This window comes from Pangasianodon hypophthalmus, chromosome 7 (genome assembly GCF_027358585.1).
Source record: "Pangasianodon hypophthalmus isolate fPanHyp1 chromosome 7, fPanHyp1.pri, whole genome shotgun sequence".
In the NCBI taxonomy this organism is placed as follows: domain Eukaryota; kingdom Metazoa; phylum Chordata; class Actinopteri; order Siluriformes; family Pangasiidae; genus Pangasianodon; species Pangasianodon hypophthalmus.
In genome coordinates this window covers 26632114-26653663 of record NC_069716.1, presented here as the reverse complement: position 1 = coordinate 26653663, position 21550 = coordinate 26632114, and the positions used below count along the sequence as shown (strand labels likewise).

Sequence of the window (21550 nt, the reverse complement as noted above, 5' to 3'; positions counted from 1 at the left end):
TGCTTTAGTCCTTTAGTCCAGCTCTCTCACCTCCTCATCTGTTCACTCTGCTCAGACAGATCAGCTTCCAAAGCTTCAACCTTAATTCTCATGCCACCATCTACAACATCACACTCTTCATCTCAAAGTTCACTAACTAGCTGAGCAAAGTCCCTGCAATAACTCAGCCTAACTGCGTTGTATAATTGTATTGCATTCTGGGACTTTGAATCCAACGTTTGCTATCTCCATTACTTCTGTGTTGGAATTCTCATGAATTTGATGTTGAACATGATGGAAAATTGAGAGTGAGAAAAGAAGCTCTTGCTCTGTTTTCTAGGCGCTAACAGTGAAACCTGACTTATTTCTCAAGTTTGAGATCATTGAAAATGTTTTGTCCAAACATTTCAGAAATATTTCAGTATAAACAATTTTATGCGTTTCAGGGTGGAGATTTTCTTTAATCTTTCTCTTCCACAGACTTTCCACAGTGTTTCAAAATTACTAAACAGCAAAATTCCTTTAGGTTTCTGTCTGAAAGGTCGTCACCTCACTGCTCCTGGGTCCTGGTTCATTAAAGAAAACTAATTAAAGACAGTCCATACAGTGGGGTCCAAAAGTCTGAGACGCATTGAAAATCTGTTGTTTTTTTTTCTTTTTCATTCAAATCTAGAACTAAACAGAAAATTAGATTTTTTTTTTAAACAATGGAAGGCTATGAAGAAGAAACATTCAAGACTGTGCACTGTTTAGGTCACTATTCAAATGTATCCAAATTTAAATTTTTTTTTACATTTCACATATACTCCTTTTGTACAACAGGTCAGATTTTCCTTGATTCTTATCACCTCCAGTGAAGCTATGTTCAGACGACACTGTTGAATTTGATATGATATGAATCATCAGGTTTTATGAAGTCCATGCCAGCTCGAGCGCACGCTGTCATTAAGAGTAAAAGGAGGATGTACAAAATACTAAGAAAGTATGTAATAGTTGAAAGATTCTATGTTTCACTCAAATTGTCATGCTGGTAATATAATTTGTCGATTTAATTTTAAAAGCTTGTGTTAAATTACAAAAGACTGCAAAAGAGAAGCATGTTCACTACTGATCTCAGACTTTTCCAACCACATTGTATTTGCACTACTGATAAATTCTTAAAATGACATTTTAGCTGTGATTATATTGGGGTCCATGACTCTTTTTTTTTACTCAATAGATGAGTCATTGGATGAAAAATCTGCTCTAGAGGCTACCACTCCAGTGACAAGGTGCAGTGTAGTACTCTGTGATAATAGGTACAAAGTTCAAGAGATCTCAATCCTGTTTGTATGGCAGGGACTTCTTTCTTTTGTTGCAGTGTAAACACTGCATTGTTTTATCCTTTATTGGTTTACATTTGCAAAGGATTGCAGTAGTGTTTTTTTTTTTTTTTAATTTTTCTTTTATTCCATTCATCATTACCTGCTGGCCAGTGTTTCCTGTTCTTCCTGCAGCCACTCCCTCTGGCTCTTCAGGCTCTGGACTGCAGGGAGAGGATGTACTTTCACATCCCCAGGCGCTCATACATACTTATCTTAGAAATTCCAGGGTTTTTTGTGAGAATGAGGAGTCGAGGAGTCGCAAAAGCTGCGTGCTTTCTGAGCACTTCTGCACTTTTGATGTACGCGGTGTTTTATTTTACCATCTTCCTCAGAAATCCGTCTCCAAACCTCCTTCCAGAGCTGAGGCTGGACAGAGCAGCTGAACACACCATCCTGGACAAACTGGAAGCAATAGAGCGTCAGATTAATCAAATAGGTGAGTTTGTTCAGTTAGAAATTAATGGGTTTGCATGCACAACATTTATTTTTCTTTAATAAGCACGTGCATCGTGTGTTACCTACATGGCATTAGTACTAAGTGGTTTTTTATTGGTAGTTTTAAAGATGTACCTGTGCCAGGTGTGGAGCTTCATTATGGTGCGGTATGACGCACGTGCATTCAGGTTCAGAATAAGGTGCTCCAGTCTTCAGTACTGCTGCACCAACAAGTCGTTAAAAAGTCCCTGAAGTGTTTTTGGAGCCGAAGTTAAGTTGGTTTACACCATAAACAAGCTCACCTGCGAGGTGTATACATAAAAATAATCTCTAACTTACATAAAAGGTTGTACTTTATACTTGGACTCAATAAAGCTGAGGGCAAATTTGCTGTGAATGAGACGTTAATATTGCACCTGACAGGGGAGAATGGGGTTAGTTGTATCAACCAGTACAACACAGATAAGATGTTTGTGTAACAGTCATGGAAAGTCATTCACATGGTGAATTTGATTTCTACTCATTTATACTTTTGACTATTATATATTATTGGTAAAGATACAAGCTGAGCTATATTTCTCTTTTGCATGTATATCAATTATAAGTAAAGCTGTAGCCAAAAAAATAAAAATAAACCCTCTAAAAGTGAAAAAGGAGAAAATTGTTGCAGAAACATTGCAGACATTTTGACAGCTGGTATCTGATCACAAACTGAAACACTTAGGCTTATGTCCATTTCACTAAGGCACCTAACTATCCATCAACTTAATAAAATCGTGAGAATTACCACACTTTAGCTACCCAGAAAAAAAATGGAATATGTCGTCAGTCAGATTTAATGAAAAAAAAATGTATATATACACACACTCCCGGGCAAAAAAAAAAAAAAAAAGGATATCTAATGCAGGTTTTGTGTCTAGGAGATGTGTTAAAAGCCATTGCTATCTCAGACACACTGATGTTTGGTTTTGACAGAACATGGAAAGTTTGATTCAGGGTGGTTCAGAGTTGTGTAGAGTGGTGAATCATGCTTTGAGTTGCATGGTGATGCTCCAGAGAAAGGTCTGGTGAGAAATACAATAGTGAATGCATCTCTGCTACAGTTAGGCATGGAGGAAGAGGTGTCATGATGTGGTGAGCCTTATCAGCTGCTTGTACGGGTGAGCTGCTTCACTGTGAGAAGTCAGTTAATGCTTTGGAATACAGAGGAATATTGCAGAAAGGCTTGCTTCCCACAACTGAAAAGTTCTTTTCTAAAGAGGAATGATCAGATGTTATTTTTCAACAAGACAATGCTCCTGCCCACACTGCAAACACCACCAAAAAGTCACCTGAGAACAAGTCCATCAGCCTCATGGTTTGGCCTGGTCAGAGTCCAGATTTGAATCCTATAGAGAATATTTGGTCTCACAATAAACCCAAACTCACCAGGAAACATTTTTCAACTACTCATCAACTGTTTGAAGCCATCAACATTGAATGGAACAACACTGACTCCTCTTTCTGTAAAAAGTTGGCCGCAGGTTTACGCACAAGACTTAAACATTTTAAAGAAATCAGAGGGAAAAGCTATCCCATACTAAGTTACTTTATCTAGTTGTTTAATTCTTGCTAATTTCCTGACCAATGATTTGTTGTTAAGACCAGGCGTAATATTTTGCCATTTTGGGCTTGGTCCATTTTTTTTCCCCCCAGGAGTGTATATTATTTATGTATGTTTCTCTATGTGTATTTCATTACTTATACTAAATTTAATTTAAACAAGTATCTAATCGACTAGCTTGCATTATGTAGAGTGAGTGTGATCAATTCATGTAGTACCAACATGATCCAATTACTTTGTAAAATCTCACGAGAATGTTGGTGCTGACTGGTGCTGAAGAAATGACTACAGTATTAAGTTGATTAACTCATGTCTGGCACAATAGCGCAGTGGATAACGTTGTTGTCTCACAATGCCGTGGTCCTGGACTCCATCCTGAGCTCTGAGCTCTCCTGAGGTGACTGCACAGAGTCTGATTTTATTGCAGGGCTTTGAAACTACATGATCAAATCATGTGGGCTGGAAGAAAACAAATTGTGTTGATGCAACTCAATTCTTTCATGTGGAACCGATGTACACATTTGAATTAAGTACATTCAATGAATTTTTTTTTTTTTTTTTTTTAATGTAGCAAGGTTTTTAGGCAGATTGCCTGTTTTCACCACCGTGTTTGTTAAACTAACTCCTTAAACAACATGATCTTTGACTTTTTTTTTTTTAAAGTTGAGCTGCCGAAACGCGTTATAGGGAGAAAAACCTAATCTTAGCCAAATCAGATTTTTCATCCATTTTGTCTGTTTGCCAGAATTCAGCCACAGCCACATCTGACACACTTTCCCAAACCACCACACATTTAACAAAACACTTGGAAATGCTTTCCTTCCTGGAAATCTTCGTGGCACAAGGAAGAAAGACCTGAACATTTCAGCTGTTCATAAGCCCTATCCAGACAGGATTAAATTTACATGGGGTCCTGGGGTAATTTCCTATTTTACAGATGCTACTCTGTGATTTTATTATTTATATTCAAACTGCTAATCATTTACAGTTATTCATTTATCAGCATTTAACAGTAGATATTTAAGGAACTGATGCACATGACGCAAACATCCAGGTTCATAGAAAATACAAAAAATTCCTGTGGTAATTTTATTGCAGTCCAGATGCAAGAGCTTTTTTTCACTGAAGAGACGTGTAAAACTAAATAGGGCTAAATAGTGCCAAACATTTATGCACCCACTTACTAACAGTTTTAGCAAAGAAAGTGCTTCATCTGGTGCAAACATAGTACAACTATAGAACAGCTCCTCACTGCATGAAAAATAATTTTTAAAAAATATACCTATCTCTCCCACAGACATGGATCTGGCAACATTTTGATCCTTTGATTTAATTTGATATATCTGCTGATATTAATATAAGAATGGTAGTTGTTTATTATGAATAGTTAACAGACAAATTTACTTATGTGTACAAAAAACTGGAGCTTTAGCATATTTTACTTATAAGATTTTAAAAAATGTATGACAAATTTTACTGCTCACCCTCTATTTTCTGCTTAAAAGCACTGTCCCGAAGTCGGAAATTAAGCCGTAAGTAGCTTATAAGGAAAAATAAATGTTATCTTTTGAAAACTATCCATTCCATCCATTCTCTGTACTGCTTATCCTACACATGGTCACAGGGAGCCTGGAGCCTATCCCAGGGGACTCGGGGCACAACGTGCGGGACACCATGAACGGGGTGCCAACCCATTCCAGGGCACAATCACACACAGTCTCACACACCCAATCACACACTACGGATAATTTAGAGATGCCAATCAGCCTACAATGCATGTCTTTGGACTGGGGAGGAAACCGGAGTACCTGGAGGAAACCCCCAAATCACGGGGAGAACATGCAAACTCCGCACACACAGGGCGGAGGCGGGAATCGACCCCCCCACCTGGAGGTGTGAGGCAAATGTGCTAACCACTAAGCTGCCATGCACTCCCTTTTGAAAGCTATATAAAAAAAAAAAACTGTATTTTTAGAAAATATTTCTTAGAACCATTAAGAGTTCTTCATTTGTCCCTCTGAGCAGGAGTGGCTGGTATAAATGAGCAAGGCTTAGCCCCTCCTGTCTTTCAAAGATATAAAAACATCAATCCAAAGTTTTATTTTTGGCACCAACATCAGATAATTAACTTTTAACAAATGGCTTAGGGTGGATTATTTTAGAAAGGACTTTGTGGAACCAAGCACAATAGCACCACCAACAGTCAAAGAAAAATATGAATAGAATGGTATAAAGAAGCGAGAAAGCGAGGCGGCGGCTGAACCCTTAAAGGTGCTATGGATGATTCTATCATTGCGTTGCCATTTAGCCCTTGTATCTGTTATAAATTAAACTTTTTTTTATTATCTATGAAAACATGCATTTAACCAATCAGAAATGTGTTACTTCATCTCAGGCAACAGTCTCTCTCTCTCTCTCTTTTAAACAGCATTTCTTTGCTGCATTTTGCTCTTGTATAATTTTAGCACAGAATTAAAAAAATACAAAATTTCAATTGATCTAGCATCTATGCTAATGTCATAAGGACATCAAGGACATTCTAATGATTAAACCTCTTTTTTATTCATAAGCTATATTCCAGCTATAATTTGGGTAACAGGGTTGTACTTTCAGAGTGACTTCATCAGACAAGATCACTAAAAAAATAAAGAAAATAGAATCAGAGAAAAGAATTTTCTTCTTCCCATGGTATTAAAGAAATTCAGCTCATGCAACTCCCTGAACATGTGACTTGTGGAATATTCCAAATATTTTATAGGGGTGAATATTTTCAGATATCAGGGTTGAGTGAATGTTGTGGGCCATTACAGAAATGTACATTTTTCATAACCTATAATGGATGACTTGAGATGTTAACCATGAGACGTTAAATGGATTTACACACTAAGGCAAAAATTACAATTTTTGAAGCATTTTAATGATTATATTTCAAGGTAAAGTATATTATTTCAAGGTAAAGTGTAGTTATAGTGGAGTTTGACATGCAAAAATGCTGTTTTCTAAGTGCTGTAGAGGTTTTATTAATGTTTCTAGTTATTTATCTGAAATATAAACACAGGTTGGTGTGAAGAGTGTATGTAAAGGCGTTACATACATTTTTGTAACTATAATAAGTAGAGTATAGGTAGAGCCCTTTTTTGGAAGCTAAGAACCCTTAATTATCCAATGAACCCTTAAAAACCCCTATAGGTATGATCAAGATGTTCTGTGTGTTTCCATAGCTAAGGAGCTGAGGAGTCAGAAAGTCTCACAATCTGGCGAAGATCGGCCGGCAGTGGAGAAGAAGAAGCAAGTGGTCAACAAGTTGTTCCCAAACTCAGAGCTGTTCATCAAGTGGGGTGATGAGCTGTCCGAGGAGGAGCAGAAGCAAGCTGAGCGCTTATTTCAGCTTTACGGCTACAACGTGTTTCTCAGTGACAGACTCCCTCTGAACAGGACACTACCTGACACCCGAGACTCCAGGTAAAAACCTGCTTACATGTACATTTTACCAGAGTACAGGGGGGGTCTCTCTCTCTCTCGGGGTGAGACATGACACATTACATTATGTACACTCCTGGGCAAAAAAAAAAAATAGACCAAGCCCAAAATGGCAAATATTAAGCTTTTAATGGTCTTGACAACAAATCACAGGAAATTTGCAAGAATTAAACAAATGCACTCCTGAGAGCTCCTGTGCCATTTACTTTTGCTGCAGTGAACTGTTTGGGGAAAAGCCAGAAACAGGGAAATTCGCTTATATATATATATATAGTCTTCTTGTACGCAAAGGTAAAATCATCATAATGATTAAAATGTTTGATGTGATGTAAAATTCAAACTAACACGTCTGGGTGTACAAAATTTTCCGAAAATATCTTCTAGGGTGTTTTTTTCTTAAGATTAGACCCACAAGGTTTAAACATTTAAAGAAATCAAAGGGAAAAGCTTCCCATACTAAGTTCCTTTATCTATTTGTTTAATTCTTGCTAATTTCTTGACCAATGATTTGTTGTTAAGATCATTAATATTTTGCCTTTTTGTATTATTTGCCATTATTTTGCCCAGGAAAAACAACACAGAATGATAGAAGGAAGCCAGCTTAATAAAAATACACATTAGCAAAAAAAAAAAAAAAAAAAGCAAATGTTTTACTAGATTTGGCATAAAGTGTCCCAATTCTTCGCTATTTTTTTTATATTCACATGCATTTTATTTTTTTTTTTACACATACCTCCCCTCCCAACCCCCTGATTTGTAAGAGGTGAGTGTGAGAAATGCTTCTCCTTTAGGTCAGTTAGTTAGCTGATTTACTAAAGCAAGCTAATGTTGGCTAACTGAACAATCTTAATCAACTGCTAAGTGGATTAACTAATAAATATTAATGAGCAGTGGGTGGAGTCAGTGAAATGTCAGTGTACTAGATTTTCTAAATGTATAGGCATGACTTTTAGTTTAAAAAAATCATAGTGAAAATAGAACCTTTTATACATTTAAATACAAATATAGGGACAACATATTATGTTTTCAATTATTTGTCCTGTGTAATATGCTTCCATCGTTACTAAATACAATAGACCTGATACTGAATGTGCAGTCACCATATTTATTATAGTCTGGAATAATGCATTTACCCGAATTAAGCATATGGTGGGATGGTGGTACAGTGGGTAGAGTTGCTGCCAGGGAGCAGCAGTGTTCAGCTGTGGTGGCTGAATGGTTTAGGCTCTGGGTTACTGATCAGAAGGTCAGGGGTTCAAGCCTCAGCACTGTCAAGCTGCTGCTGTTGGGCACTTAACCACATCTGCTCCAGGGGTGCTGTAGAGCATCATGGCTGACCAGCAAGCTGGAACATGTGAACATCTGTCCTTGTAGTCTGCACAATGACAATAAGGTTGAATCTAATCTAATGTTCGATCCTGAGCTTGGGTTAGTGTCTGTGGAGTTTCACGTGTTCTTCCCGTGTCTGTGTGGGTTTTCTCTGGGTTCTTCTGTTTTCTCCCCGTACCAATAGGTAAATTTGTCTCTCTAAATTGCACCTGTAGAGCAAGCGTGTGTGTGTGTGTGTGTGTGTGTGTGTGTGTGTGTGTGTGTGTGTGTGTGTGTGTGTGTGTGTGTGTGTGTGTGTGTCATCCCATCCAGAGTGTATTCCCGCCTCATGCCCAGTGTTCTGAAGATAGGCTCTGGATCTACCATGACCCTGAGCAGGAATATGGCACTATCTGGAAATGAATAAATGAATGAATGATATGGTGGAAAAGTGGAAGTGTGATTGACGTGATAAGGAGTCAGATTTTAACTTTTACTTAAATGCTGATAGAATTAATTAAAAAACTCTATAGACTTCCAACCCTGCTAATAATCACATTCCTGATAGGTGTGCTACGAAGGTGTACCCAGAGCAGCTCCCGTCACTCAGTGTGGTTCTGATCTACCTGAACGAGGCTCTGTCGATCTTAAAGAGAGCCATACACAGCATTATCCACAGAACGCCTGCTCATCTGCTCAAGGAGATCATACTGGTGGACGATCACAGCACTAATGGTTTGTAACTACAGTGATGTGCAAAATTTTTTATTAATATTTAATGCAAGTGAGGTTTTACAAGTGTTCCTTTATTATATCAAGTAAGAATAATTTTAAATTTAAGGATTCGTTTCAATTTTCACTTTTTGATCATGTTTTTGTGTCTATGTTTCTTATATTTATTAATAATTACTTGTTTTCATAGCCTTCTCCAGCTCTGTGAAAGTTAATATCCTGTTTAAGTTAATATAATTTCTACTGAATCTCAACATGACTGCTCCCTACTTGAGGTTTTGAGAAAACAGTGCAAACTTCTCATGCCTTAAACAAGACAAAATGAAAGTGGTGTATTTTCAGTCATTAGAAACCTCAGTAAAGTGTCTAATGTTAAATAAAATAATTAGATCTAGTCAAAGGGGGTGCAAACTTTTCAACTGGCTGATAAAAAATAACCACTGATTTAGTGTCATTTGCTGTAATGTTGTATTTAAGGTGTAAATGAACCAGTAAATGAACATGTTTTGTAGATACTATAATTTACAAGCACTTTTTAATTAATTAATTTATTTTTAACCTGGGGCTGCATATTTTTTACTCAAATGTTTTTTATTCAAAGTCAAAAGTATGAACAGCGATCCAACAATAGCAGCCTGACCCATGGGTCTGTAAAGTGATGGATTGGATGAAAATCCAATGAGTCCGGGGTGGGGGTGGGGTCAGGAGATTTTACATAGTAGTTATTGACTTCACTGAAAAGAGGTAATGATCTTAACTGATCACAGTCTGTTTTTAATCATTGTAGATGATCTGAAGGAAAAACTTGGTGAATTTATTGACCAAGTTCATCAACAGCGGCCTGGCTTACTCAAGAAAGTGAGTCACAAACAGCGACTGGGTCTGACACAAGCTCGTATTTCAGGATGGAAAGCAGCTATCGGCGATGTAGTGGCCATCTTGGATGCCCACATTGAGGTGCATAAGCAATGGTAAAAACAACTTTCGCATGTATAACCATGTGTGTCTTAGTTTACATATACAGGAAGTAAGGAATAAAAAACTTGGGGATGTGATGTTATAGGAAAATAATCAGCGACGGGGTGGTGTGATGTGGCACAATGTGAAGCAGCGTCTCTGTTACCACCCTGAAGATGATTATTTTCCTATAACAGCATGTCCTGAAGTGTATTTTTTCTCTTATTTCTCTTATACCACAGCAATTTGCCAACGATTACATATTTATTAAAGAACAACATGTCACTTTTTATTCACAATTTTGAATGAAAGCATTTCGATCTATGAATCAGTGTAAAACTGCATTACATCATTATTATCACCTTTATTCTATGCTAGGATTTATATTTTCATTAAGTATATAGTGCCAGAGCTCAGGTGACATTTCCTAATTTAACCTCTGTACATAATAAACATACAGAGTGAAGTATTATTTGGTACACACTACTATTTAATTGTCTTGATTAAGGGCATGATGGGAGCAAATAGATTCATTTGTTTCCTTTGGTTTTAGGGCAGAACCACTGCTGGCCAGAATCAAAGCAGACAGGACAGTGGTGCTGTCTCCAGTGTTTGACCGGGTGGAGTTCGACACACTTGAAGTGAGTTCGTACTCTGCAAACGCCCATGCCTTTGACTGGCAGCTGTGGTGCATGTACGAGTCCTTCAGGCCAGACTGGTATGAATTTAAGGACTCGTCCAAACCTGGGAAGTGAGTGACACCTATTTTATTTACAATGAAATAAGATCTATTTACTCTATACAAGGCTCTGTTTATTTATATGTTCTCCAAAATGTAATGGAGAGCACGTCATTCACATATGCAGGAAGTAAGTAAGAAAACACTTGGGGTATGCTGTTATAGGAAAATAATGAACGAGTGGGGGTTGGTGTGATGAATGACTGGGGGAGTTGGCCCAACTGATACCACCCCAAAGTTGATTATTTTCCTATAACACCCCAATGTGGTTTATTCCTCTTACACCACAGCAATTTGACAATGATTACCTTATTTTATTTATTAAAGAATGACACATTGTACTTTTTAATCCATTTATAGTTACTATTATAGTTTATAGTTAGTTGTGGAACGTCCGCAAAACAAGTTCTCACTTATCTTATAGCAGCTATAAATAGGTTTTCCCTCATCAGACTCTCTATGTTCTTCCTCGTGAACTTAATGAGAGAAAATTATTTAGCTTATGATACTGAGAAACCAGAAAGAGCAACGTCCTTTGTCCCAAAGAATTCCCCATGGCAGTAAACTTAGAGGAACAGCTTTACCTCTGACTGTTACAACATGCTGACACTGGAGACTCCTTCCATAAAAGTCTCTGCACAAAAAACTTCACCATATCAGCAAATACATACATTTTTATTCCTTTTTGTGTAGAGCGTCTGCCATAAAAGTCCCGTAGAAACGTTAATCTTTAGAATGAGTGCATTCATATAAATGTGTGGTTCACCTTACAGCCGGCAATACTGTTCAATGCTGTGGGCAGTGGTAGCTCAGTGGTTAAGACGTTGGACTACTGATCGGAGGGTCATGTGTTCAGACCCCAGCACTGCCAAGCTGCCACCGCTGGGCCCTTGAGCAAGGCCCTTAACCCTCAACTGCTCTGTTGTATAAATGAGATAAGTCACTCTGGATAAGGGCGTCTGCCAAATGCCATAAATGTAAATGTTCATCCTGCTGTTATAGAAACTTAATCAGCACCTTCTGACCAATCAGATTTGAGAATTCATCAGTGCTATAATATAGACCTTAAATTTCACTGTATGAATGTTGTGTACATGTTTCCTAATGGTTCTGCGATTATTGCCAGGAGCCCTTCTGTCATGGGAATCCTCGTGGCTGATCGATACTTCTTGGAAGAAATTGGAGGTTTGGACAAAGGAATGGAAATTTATGGAGGCGAGAATGTTGAGCTCGGAATACGAGTAAGTTGTTATGTGTGTGTTTGCTATTTAACATTTGAAGAGTATTTAAAGTATGGTGTTTTTTTTTTTTTTAAACTAGGTTTGGCTGTGTGGAGGAAGCATTGAAATCATCCCTTGCTCAAAGATTGCTCACATAGAGAGAGCACATAAGCCCTACGCACCAGACCTAGGCGAGCCCATGAGAAGAAACGCGCTAAGGGTGGCTGAAATCTGGATGGATGAATATAAGAGAAACGTTTTTATAAGCTGGAATCTCCCTCTGAAGGTTGGTTGTAGTAAGCTGTAGTAAGCTCTGATTATTCTTTGGATAGGATGTAAACATGCTTTAGCATCTACACTATTGGGTATCTGCTCAAAATTTGGTTGCTGAAGAAAAGCATGTGTATTAAGTTGACTGAATGCATTTCTCAGGTGCGGCATTGGAAAGTGTGTTAGTTATGACTGGCTGCTTATCTGCCTAATTCTCTCCTTACCCAGTTACTTTTGGTGTTGTAAGGTGCTTTTAGTAAATGCAGGACACAAGTGCATAAACTCAGCTTTTGCTTTATTAGGGCAAATCTGAAATTCATTGCCAAAAAGTGCATAGCTGGGGTTAGAACACTGGTGGGCAGCATTGCACAAGGATAATCCATGATCAGAATTCAACACAGGAGCAAGCGTAAAAATAAATATGAAGAAACAAGAAACCAAAGACAAGACTTCATGAACATACTAAGACACAGCAGGGTATAAATAGCCAAACTAATCCTGGACCTGAGACAGGACTAGAAGCAAAACATAGGCCTAACACATGGCCAAACATAAACACAAGCATGATAATGGGTTTAATGATGCTTTGAAGGGTGTTCAAAGTTTGGGATATTTTTTTATAACCAAACCCTCATTCACAAAAATGTTCTCCTGTATGTTCTTCATGATGCTGTTTGTTAAGGTATGTTGTCTAATAAAGTCTGTGGCTTTCAAAGGACAGCTGTATTTATATTGAGATTATGTGACCCATGCTCACAGGTCGACTCCATTCAACCAATTATTTGACTTCTGTTGGAAGCTGGTTGCACCAGAACTAATATCGAATTTATGGGAAACTAGAATGAAAAATGAAGTAAAAGGTAGTTCACTGCAGTAAAAATAATAGAAAAAGAATAGAAGAAGCAAATCATTAAATTATTTACACTTCACTTGTAGCAGTATTGCCTTCCATTTTTCCATGCACATCTGCAGATCTTCACTTACAATTTTCCCTTATTTCTTTCCAACAATTCAAGTGTTTAACTCAACTCAACTTTTATTTATAAAGCACTTTCAAAACCATTAAAATGGACCAAAGTGCTGTCCAAAGATAATAAAATACTAAAATTCATGAAAATGTAGAATAACAAGAAGACATAACATCATGAAAAGCATACAGCCAATCCTTCACAATTCTCCGACCTAATCAAACACCGAAAGCTTGATAAAATAAATAGGTCTTCAAGTCCTTTTTAAAAATGTCCATGCTTGACGAGGATTTTATAGATAACGGTAACACATTCCAGAGTGAAGGAGCCGCAACAGAAAAAGCGCGGTCTCCACTACGCCTCAACCGAGACCATGGGACAGTTAGGAGCATAGTTTGAGAGGAACGTAAATGACGTTGAGACTGGTAAGAGATTAACATGTCCTTTATATACTCAGGAGCCTGATTGTGCAATGCTTTATAGACAAACATTAACACCTTGTATTGTATCCTGTATTTTACAGGTAACCAATGAAGAGATATCAATACAGGCGTTATATGAGCTCGTTTTCTGGTGTTTGTCAGAATTCTTGCAGCAGCATTTTGGACGTACTGAAGACGAGCAACCAGGGATTCACTTATGCCTATATAAAGAGCATTACAATAATCCAACCGTGTGGAAATAAAGGCATGCAAAACAGTCTCCAAGTCCTTGTTTGAAAGGATAGGTTTCAGTTTAGTCAATTTTCTTAACTGAAAAAAAGGTGTTTTCACAACGCTGTTAACTTGACGATCAAAGCGGATTTCAGAATCGAAAATTACTCCAAGATTCTTCACATAACTATTATTGGACAACAGTCCATAACTTTCAATCAGGTCATTTCCAGGTAGTTTGTTCCCAAACATAATAAACTCAGTCTTTTCCTCATTTAGTTGTAAAAAATTATTTGCTAGCCATCCCTTTACCTCAGTCAAACACTTATAAAAATTAGCAAAAGATGTACAGCCATCACACTCCAAGGGAAAATACAGTTGTAGATCATCAGCATACAAGTGATAATTAATATTATATTGCCTAAAAATTGACCCCAAAGGTAACATATATAATGAAAATAAAGTCGGACCGAGAATTGATCCCTGAGGAACCCCCCAAGTGATGCTCGCAGATAACGAAACATAATTTCCAATTTTAACTGAGCATGTCCTGTCCTGCAGATAGGAAGAAAACCACTTAAGGGCTACACCCTTAATCCCAACATAATCTCTAAGGCGTTCTATTAAAATCACATGATCTAAAGTATCGAAGGCTGCACTTAAATCTAACATCATTAAGGCAACACTTTTCCCGGAGTCAATACTTAACAAAAATATCGTTTGTAACCTTTAATAATGCTGATTCTGTGCTGTGTTTGGTCCTAAATCCAGACTGAAAAATATCCATTATGTTGTTTCCAATCAAAAGGTCAACAAGTTGATTATGGAAAACTTTCTCTAAAATCTTATTCATAAAAGGCAATTTGGAAATAGGCCTAAAATTTTTTAAATCCTGTAAATCTAAGTTCTTTAAAACTGGTTCAATAACAGCATGCTTAAACTCTAACGGTACAGTGCCATGAAATACACTATTGTTAATAATCGATAATATACTGGGACCAATAGTGTCTACCATCTCCTTAAACAATCGAGGTTTAAAGTTTTTTGCTTTTACACTAGTTCTGATTTTGGTAGAGAGTTTGGGTCTCGTCCTAACTCGAACACTACCCAGTACACTTTCCTACTCCACAAATCAGTGTTTACATGATATAAATAAACTTAGATGAATATAAAGTGCAGCTTTGGAGTGAAATATAAAACTGGTTAATCAAATCTGCTTCAAACTCTTCCATTCAGGATCATGGAATTGATATCGGAGACGTGACTGAAAGAAAGAAGCTGAGAAACCAACTTAAATGTAAGCCCTTTAGCTGGTACCTGAAGAACGTGTATCCTGAGTTAGAAACCTGGGATGATCTACTTGGCTACGGCGCAGTAAACAACATTTATTTCCTTTGCTTTTTTTATATGAAATCTATTTCTGAATCTAGAAAATATAAGTGATACACTTAAGTGGAAATTAAATACACAACACTTTGTTTTGATTTGATTTGATTTAGAAAAAGTCAGTGAACTTGAATGGTTTGCTTTTCTTGCCTTTGACAGATACAGTCTAGCCTCTTAGAAAATCACTGCATTGACCAGGGTCCTGTTCCTGGCAGTGTCCCTGTCCTTTACCAGTGTCATTTCTTTAGCCCTCAGGTATGTGTTTGGATACTGTCACTACTGCGAAAACATTTAAAGGCTGTGACACACTAAGCCAACTTTAAAGAACTAGCGCCAACCAAAGCCAATTAATCATCGCCTCACGTCTTCTGTGAAAATTTGTATTGGAATAAACTGGAAAGGCAAAGGGATGGTAGCCTGTGTGTCAACAAAAGGAAGAAAAATAAGCTCTATGAATAAAAAATATGCTCCACCCAGCAATGTCATATTGTACAGTGTCTATAGGTTGTGCAAATGGACGAATGTAACTTAACCTAAAAGTGGATGGTCAGTTTGGTCAGACTCTGATGTTGCCTTTTATGATTTATGTCCATGCAGAACACAACACTGACACTCCCATGGTCCAGGATGCTGACTTTAGGTTGCTTAGATCCAAATCTGTGTGTGACTTGTTCAATCAGCCTGACTCCAGACTAAATTGACTAGACCTCAACTCTACAGAAAACGTATGGAATTGCCCATCGTTAGGAGATGTTAGAATCCCAAGGATACCACTCCTTAGCCGGGAGTTAAGGGAGCAAAATTGGCCATGCTCCCCCCGCCCACACAATCGCAGTGACACAAACCAATTGTAGGCATCTATGAGCACATGTGTGTGGAAGAGGGCATATAGTGCTTTCCTCTATTTTTCATCAAAGCTTTATATTAATGCATTCACTCTAACAAGTTTCTATAGTAACTATTCATTCACAGGGATTTGTGTATGGTGGGACAATCTCCATAATCTAAGATTAATAATAAACAGATTAAGAAAATATATACTCAGTAATATGGTAAGGTTTTCTGTAATTAGACATTTGTTTAATCTGTGTGGGAGGGGTGTACTGTCTTTCCCTGTCAATCACAGTGACACAAGCCAATTTCAAGCATCTGTGTGTATATGTATGCGGAAGAAGGCAGATAGTGCTTTCCTCTGAGTGTGTTACACGATTACACTGCCCTGTGATGCAGCATGAGCAGCAGTTTCAGGATTCACATGTTTCAGAGGAGTCATGTGTTTGCCCCATCCTACCCGGTTGGTTGTTGTCATGTGATAGGAGGGGAGTTAGCTAGTGGGTGGGAAAAACAAGAAAAAATATTAACTTATAGAATTGTTGGGAACAGCAGGTAAAACACCAAAAGAGTTGCCAACGAACTCTAGGTGAGTTGGAAGAGTGACAGGAATTGGCGCTGTTATTACGGCAAGGGAAAGCGTATTAGGAACAAAAGCACACAAGACTCATTTTTTGTCCATGGAGCTCGTTTTGACATACTACTCAGTGCAGTAGTATGCAATATGTGATTATATCCACATAAAATAGCCTGGCTACCAATTTAACGCCACTTAAAATCTAACAAGCCGTTATTTCTAGCCATACAAGATGATTGTAAATCAAGAGATGTTAAATGGATTAACAGATATTGGAAAATTAAATACTGTAACAATGCAGAGACATTGCTTTTGTGTTTGATTCACATATGGGTGTAAGGAAATTTAAACTAATTTATTTTTGTGTTAGCTTTAAGGCCTAGGGTTATTGTTGTGTTAAATGTTTTGGAAGTTGAGTTTGTCAGTTAGTTGTATGGGTGGTGTGTGTGTGCATGGATTAGATAGTCTTGTTGGGATCTTCCAGCTCAGCAGGCTTTATATACAAGTCTTCCAGTATGAGTACAATACTTTACAATACTCTTCAGCGTGTCATTTCGTCACTTTGCTCACATTACTTACTGCACTGATCAGCTCAGCCTAAAAGCCAGTCAGAGAATTCCTTCTCATGCTATCCGCTTATATCATTTCAACTGCAGCTGACAAGAACAAACCAGTGCCAAAACGCAAGACTGTGAAAACTATGAGTGAGAGTCGGCTTGGTGTGTCAGGGCCCAGAAGAATGATCTAATAGTTATACAGGACTATCACTATTCATGGTAAGAGATCATCTACTAAAACATTTGATCCATTTCTTGTGTATATAGCTCTGTTACTATAAGAGTAATGGGGAGCTCTACATCGGAGGCATCAAATCTCACACCTACAATAATAACCGCTGCCTGGTGGATCCTGGTGAGGGAAACACACCTGCACTTCATGACTGTAAAATGGCCAAGAAGAAAGGATTCCATATGCACTGGGACTTTAAACAGGTAATTACTCTCAAATTATTAATTGCTTATTATTACTCTCAAATTGTTAATTGTGTGCATGGATTAGATAGTCTTGTTGGGATCTTCTACATTCCATTTTATACTAATGCACTCACTCTAACAAGTTTCTATAGTACCTATTCATTAACAGGAACATGTGTATGGTGGGACAATCTACAGATTAAGATTAAGAAAATGTATAATCAATAATATGGTAAGGTTTCCTGTAAGTAAACATTTATTTAATATTTATGGAAGGAGTCTCCAGTGTCAGCACTTTGGCGAGGTCAGTAAGTTTTCTGATAATGGTAAATTTATCTGCACAGAGGACTTTACAGTTTCAGGTTTCTCAGCAACATGACAGGCTGCATTTTTTGTCTTATTAACTTCAACAGAGAGAAAAAGTTTTTATGAAATTAATATCACACCAACCTGTTGTGGAATATTTTCAAGTCAGGAATCAGTTAAGTAACAAAACTGCTATTACTGTTGTATAATGCTGTATCTTTACCCACAGGGTAGTGCAATAAGAAACAAAGACACGCACAGATGTCTTGAGATTGCCCAAGGAGAGTATTCATGGTACCAACTTGTCATTCAGGCCTGCAGTGGGCAAAACTGGAGAATACAACACATCATTAAAGAATTTTAACTACCTCATGACAGCCATATTCATCAAATGATAACCAAAGGAAATGACATGGAATGTTGGCCATCACTGAGACTTCACTGGCCATCATGGTTGACTTCCACATGTGAAGCAAGGGCACGTTCAGATAGAACTATGGAAATGGAAAGGCAAACATAAAAGTCCGAACATTGTTGTTAGGCAACTGGCACATGTATATGCCTAACAAACTAGCTGATGACTGAGGTTAATGATTTAGGTAGATACTATGTAGGTGTTAAGCCTTTTTTTTTTTTTTTTTTTTTAAAAGAAGATGTAAACACAGAGTGACTGTGGAGACCAGTCAGGAATATCAACACTTTCCTCAGTTGTGTTGTTAAATTACAAAGAAAAGACTCTGTACAACAAAATTACACTGTACTACACTTAACATCAACCACAAACCGAACTTTCAAGGGCTCAGCTTTATGGAGAAACATGAAAAAGGCATCACAACTGGTGAACTCAACGCAGTCAGAAAACTGTGACGTCCAAAAGTGAATACGACAAGAGAGGGCCGCTCACGTGGAACGTCCGTATAAACATGGTGAACACATGACTCTTTCTGAACTGAGCATAATACCATTACCTGATCTGGTTACTTTTTCTGTTTACAGTTGTGGCATTATTTTTGCATTTATTTAAATCCTTTTCCTGCATTAAGTTATTTGTATGTTTGAATTATATACAGTACACTGGAGAAATGCGTTTGAGTACATCTGATCCCACAGCATCACCTGCTGTTCCAGGAGGATTCAGTTTTCCAGAGATCCCTGACCCAGCAGCTTCACTTGACGTTGCAGGAGGATTCATCTTCACAAAAGAAAGGTCTTCCTGTAAAAAGAGAATTGGAAGACATGTCTGCTAAAATCCCAGAACTGACTCTTTCTGTTACATTACCCACTTCTAGTCTAATAACGACTACTTATCACTCTCGTTTTGCCAAGAAGGTCCTGTAATCACATTGGTTAATTCATAATGCTGGTTAACATTAGACAATTTAACATCCAAGCTGAAAAAGTGAAGTCTGTTTACCTATTAATATTTGCAGCATATATAGAATGAATCTTTAAATTCAATGTTAAGTAGTCACCCAATTTAAACAAACCCTTAAACACGTACACAAGGGACCATATATGGGGTAAAACTAAAAATAAAAACTAAAAATTCTGTAATTGGTTAAATTATTTCAGATCATTATCACTGACAGTCTTTCTGACTGTAAATAAATATGAATAAATTGCATTATAAAAGTAATTTGATTCCCAAAAGGGTCTTACACAAAAAAAAAAGACAGCAAGTTAAAATAACTTGACTATAGTCAAATGTATCTAATATATCCTATTATAAGATTATGATAAACCAAATATATGATTATTAAACATTTTACTAGACATTGTAACAGTCTTGTTCTACTGGAAGATAATTTTTGTTCTAATTTTAAGCATTTACTTCTAGAAAGAAGCAAAATGATCTGTCAATGGAATTTTAAGCTCAAAATGAGAAAAATCATCTAAAACCAGGCTGAATAATCTTGTATTTGATTTATAATAATCCCATAATAAAAAAAATATTACATGATTATATGTACTCTGTAATATTATATACAGTCAGGTCTGGAAGTATTTGGACAATGACAGAGTTTTTGTGATTTTGCCTTTATACACCACAACAATGGATTTGAAATAAAACAATCAAGATGTGATCGAAGTGTAGACTTTCAGCTTTATTTTAAGAGGTTCCACAAAAATATGGCATTTACCATTTAGGAATTACAGCCATTTTCAACAAAGTACCTCCATTTTCAGGGGCTCAAAGGTATTTAGACAAAGTGACATAATTGTAAATATAACCATAATTTTAATACTTGGATGAAAATCCTTTGCAGTCAATGACTGCCTGAAGTCTGGAGCCCACGTTCTCAAAACTCAAATTCTGAGTTTCCTCCCTGGAGATGCTTTGCCAGGCCTTCACTGCAGCCACCTTCAGTTTCTGCTTGTTTGTGGGTCTTTCTGTCTTCAGTCTTGTCTTCAGTAAGTGAAAAGCATGCTCTATTGGGTTAAGATCACGCGACTGACTTGGCCATTGAAGAATATTCCATTTCTTTGCCTTCAAAAAGTCTTGAGTTGCTTTCGCAGTATGTTTAGGGTCATTATCCACCTGCACTGTGAAGCGGCGTCCTATCGGTTTTGTAGCATTTGGCTGAATGTGAGCAGAGAGTATAGCCCTATACACCTCAGAATTCATCTTGCTACTTCTGTCAGCAGTCACATCATCAATAAACACCAGTGAGCCCATTCCATTGGCAGCCAAACATGCCCATGCCATAACACTGCCTCCACCATGTTTGACACATGATGTGGTATACTTTGAATCATGAGCTGTTCCTTTCTTTCGCCATGCTTCTCTCTTCCCATCATTCTGGTATGAGTTAATCTTGGTTTCATCAGTCCAAAGAATCTTATTCCAGAACATGGGAGGCTTTTTTAGATGTTTTCTGGCAAAGTCTAATCTGGCTTTCCTGGTCTTGAATGTTACCAGTGGTTTGCACCTTGTTGTAAACCCTCTGTATTTACATTCATGAAGGCGTCTCTTGATTGTAGATTTTGACAATGATACGCCTACCTTCTCCAGAGTATTCTTGACTTCTGGTGATGTTGTGAAGGGGTTTTTCTTCACCAAAGAAAGGATTCTGCGATCATCCACTTTAGTTGTCTTCCGTGGTCTTCCAGGACTTTCGATGTTGTTGAGCTCACCAGTGCTTTCTTTCTTTTTAAGAATGTACCCAACTGTTGATTTGGCCACACCTAAGGTTTTTGCTATCTCTCTTATAGATTTATGTTGTTTTTTCAGCCTAATGATGGCCTCCTTCACTTGCATTGAGATCTCCTTGGACTTCATATTGGTAGCTCCAGTCGAACAACTGCCAAAAGCCAACTCAATACCTGATATCAACTCCAAACCTTTTTTCTGCTTCATTTGTCTTGAAGTAACGAGGGAATGGACCGCACCTGGTCAATTAAATTCTCGTCAGTCAATTGTCCAAATACCTTTGAGCCCCTGAAAATGGAAGTACTTTGCTTAAAATGGCTGTAATTCCTAAATGGTAAATGCCATATTTTTGTGGGACCTCTTAAAATAAAGCTGAAAGTCTACACTTCGATCACATCTTGATTGTTTTATTTCAAATCCATTGTGGTGGTGTATAAAGGCAAAATCACAAAAACTCTGTCATTGTCTAAATACTTCCGGACCTGACTGTATATACAATATTACACTTGCTAAGATAATTTTTTTTGCAGTGTATATAATAGTGTATGTAAATTTGGCATTTATTTACAGTACTGTACAAAAGTCTTATACTAATTTTGTTTTAGCTGTTTATTTTA

The 21550-nt window shown here is 37.4% G+C and overlaps 1 protein-coding gene across 3 annotated transcripts; it reads left to right on the top strand.

Annotated features, from left to right (window-relative positions):
* Positions 1-1517: 1517 nt before the first annotated feature.
* On the top strand, positions 1518-21166 carry LOC113546644 (probable polypeptide N-acetylgalactosaminyltransferase 8). 3 transcript variants are annotated; one of them, XM_053235363.1, is made up of 11 exons: positions 1518-1779; positions 6603-6843; positions 8738-8904; positions 9689-9872; positions 10412-10609; positions 11724-11838; positions 11918-12103; positions 14945-15082; positions 15254-15349; positions 17327-17494; positions 18012-21166. In XM_053235363.1, exons 1-11 carry the CDS (start codon positions 1518-1520, stop codon positions 18144-18146), a joined length of 1890 nt encoding a protein of 629 aa, XP_053091338.1. In that variant the 3' UTR covers positions 18147-21166. The 3 variants fall into 3 exon arrangements, with proteins under 3 accessions (XP_053091338.1, XP_053091337.1, XP_053091339.1); XM_053235362.1 differs by having other exon boundaries at positions 17327-18152; XM_053235364.1 differs by lacking the exons at positions 15254-15349; positions 17327-17494; positions 18012-21166 and having other exon boundaries at positions 13579-15082.
* Positions 21167-21550: the final 384 nt, after the last annotated feature.

Coding starts and splice junctions, on each gene's coding strand:
- LOC113546644 (XM_053235362.1), top strand. CDS start 1,518: ATGTACTTTCACATCCCCAGGCGCTCATACATACTTATCTTAGAAATT. Junction 10,610..11,723: donor GACTCGTCCAAACCTGGGAA/GTGAGTGACACC, acceptor GATTATTGCCAG/GAGCCCTTCTGTCATGGGAA. Junction 15,350..17,326: donor GTCATTTCTTTAGCCCTCAG/GTATGTGTTTGG, acceptor TTGTGTATATAG/CTCTGTTACTATAAGAGTAA.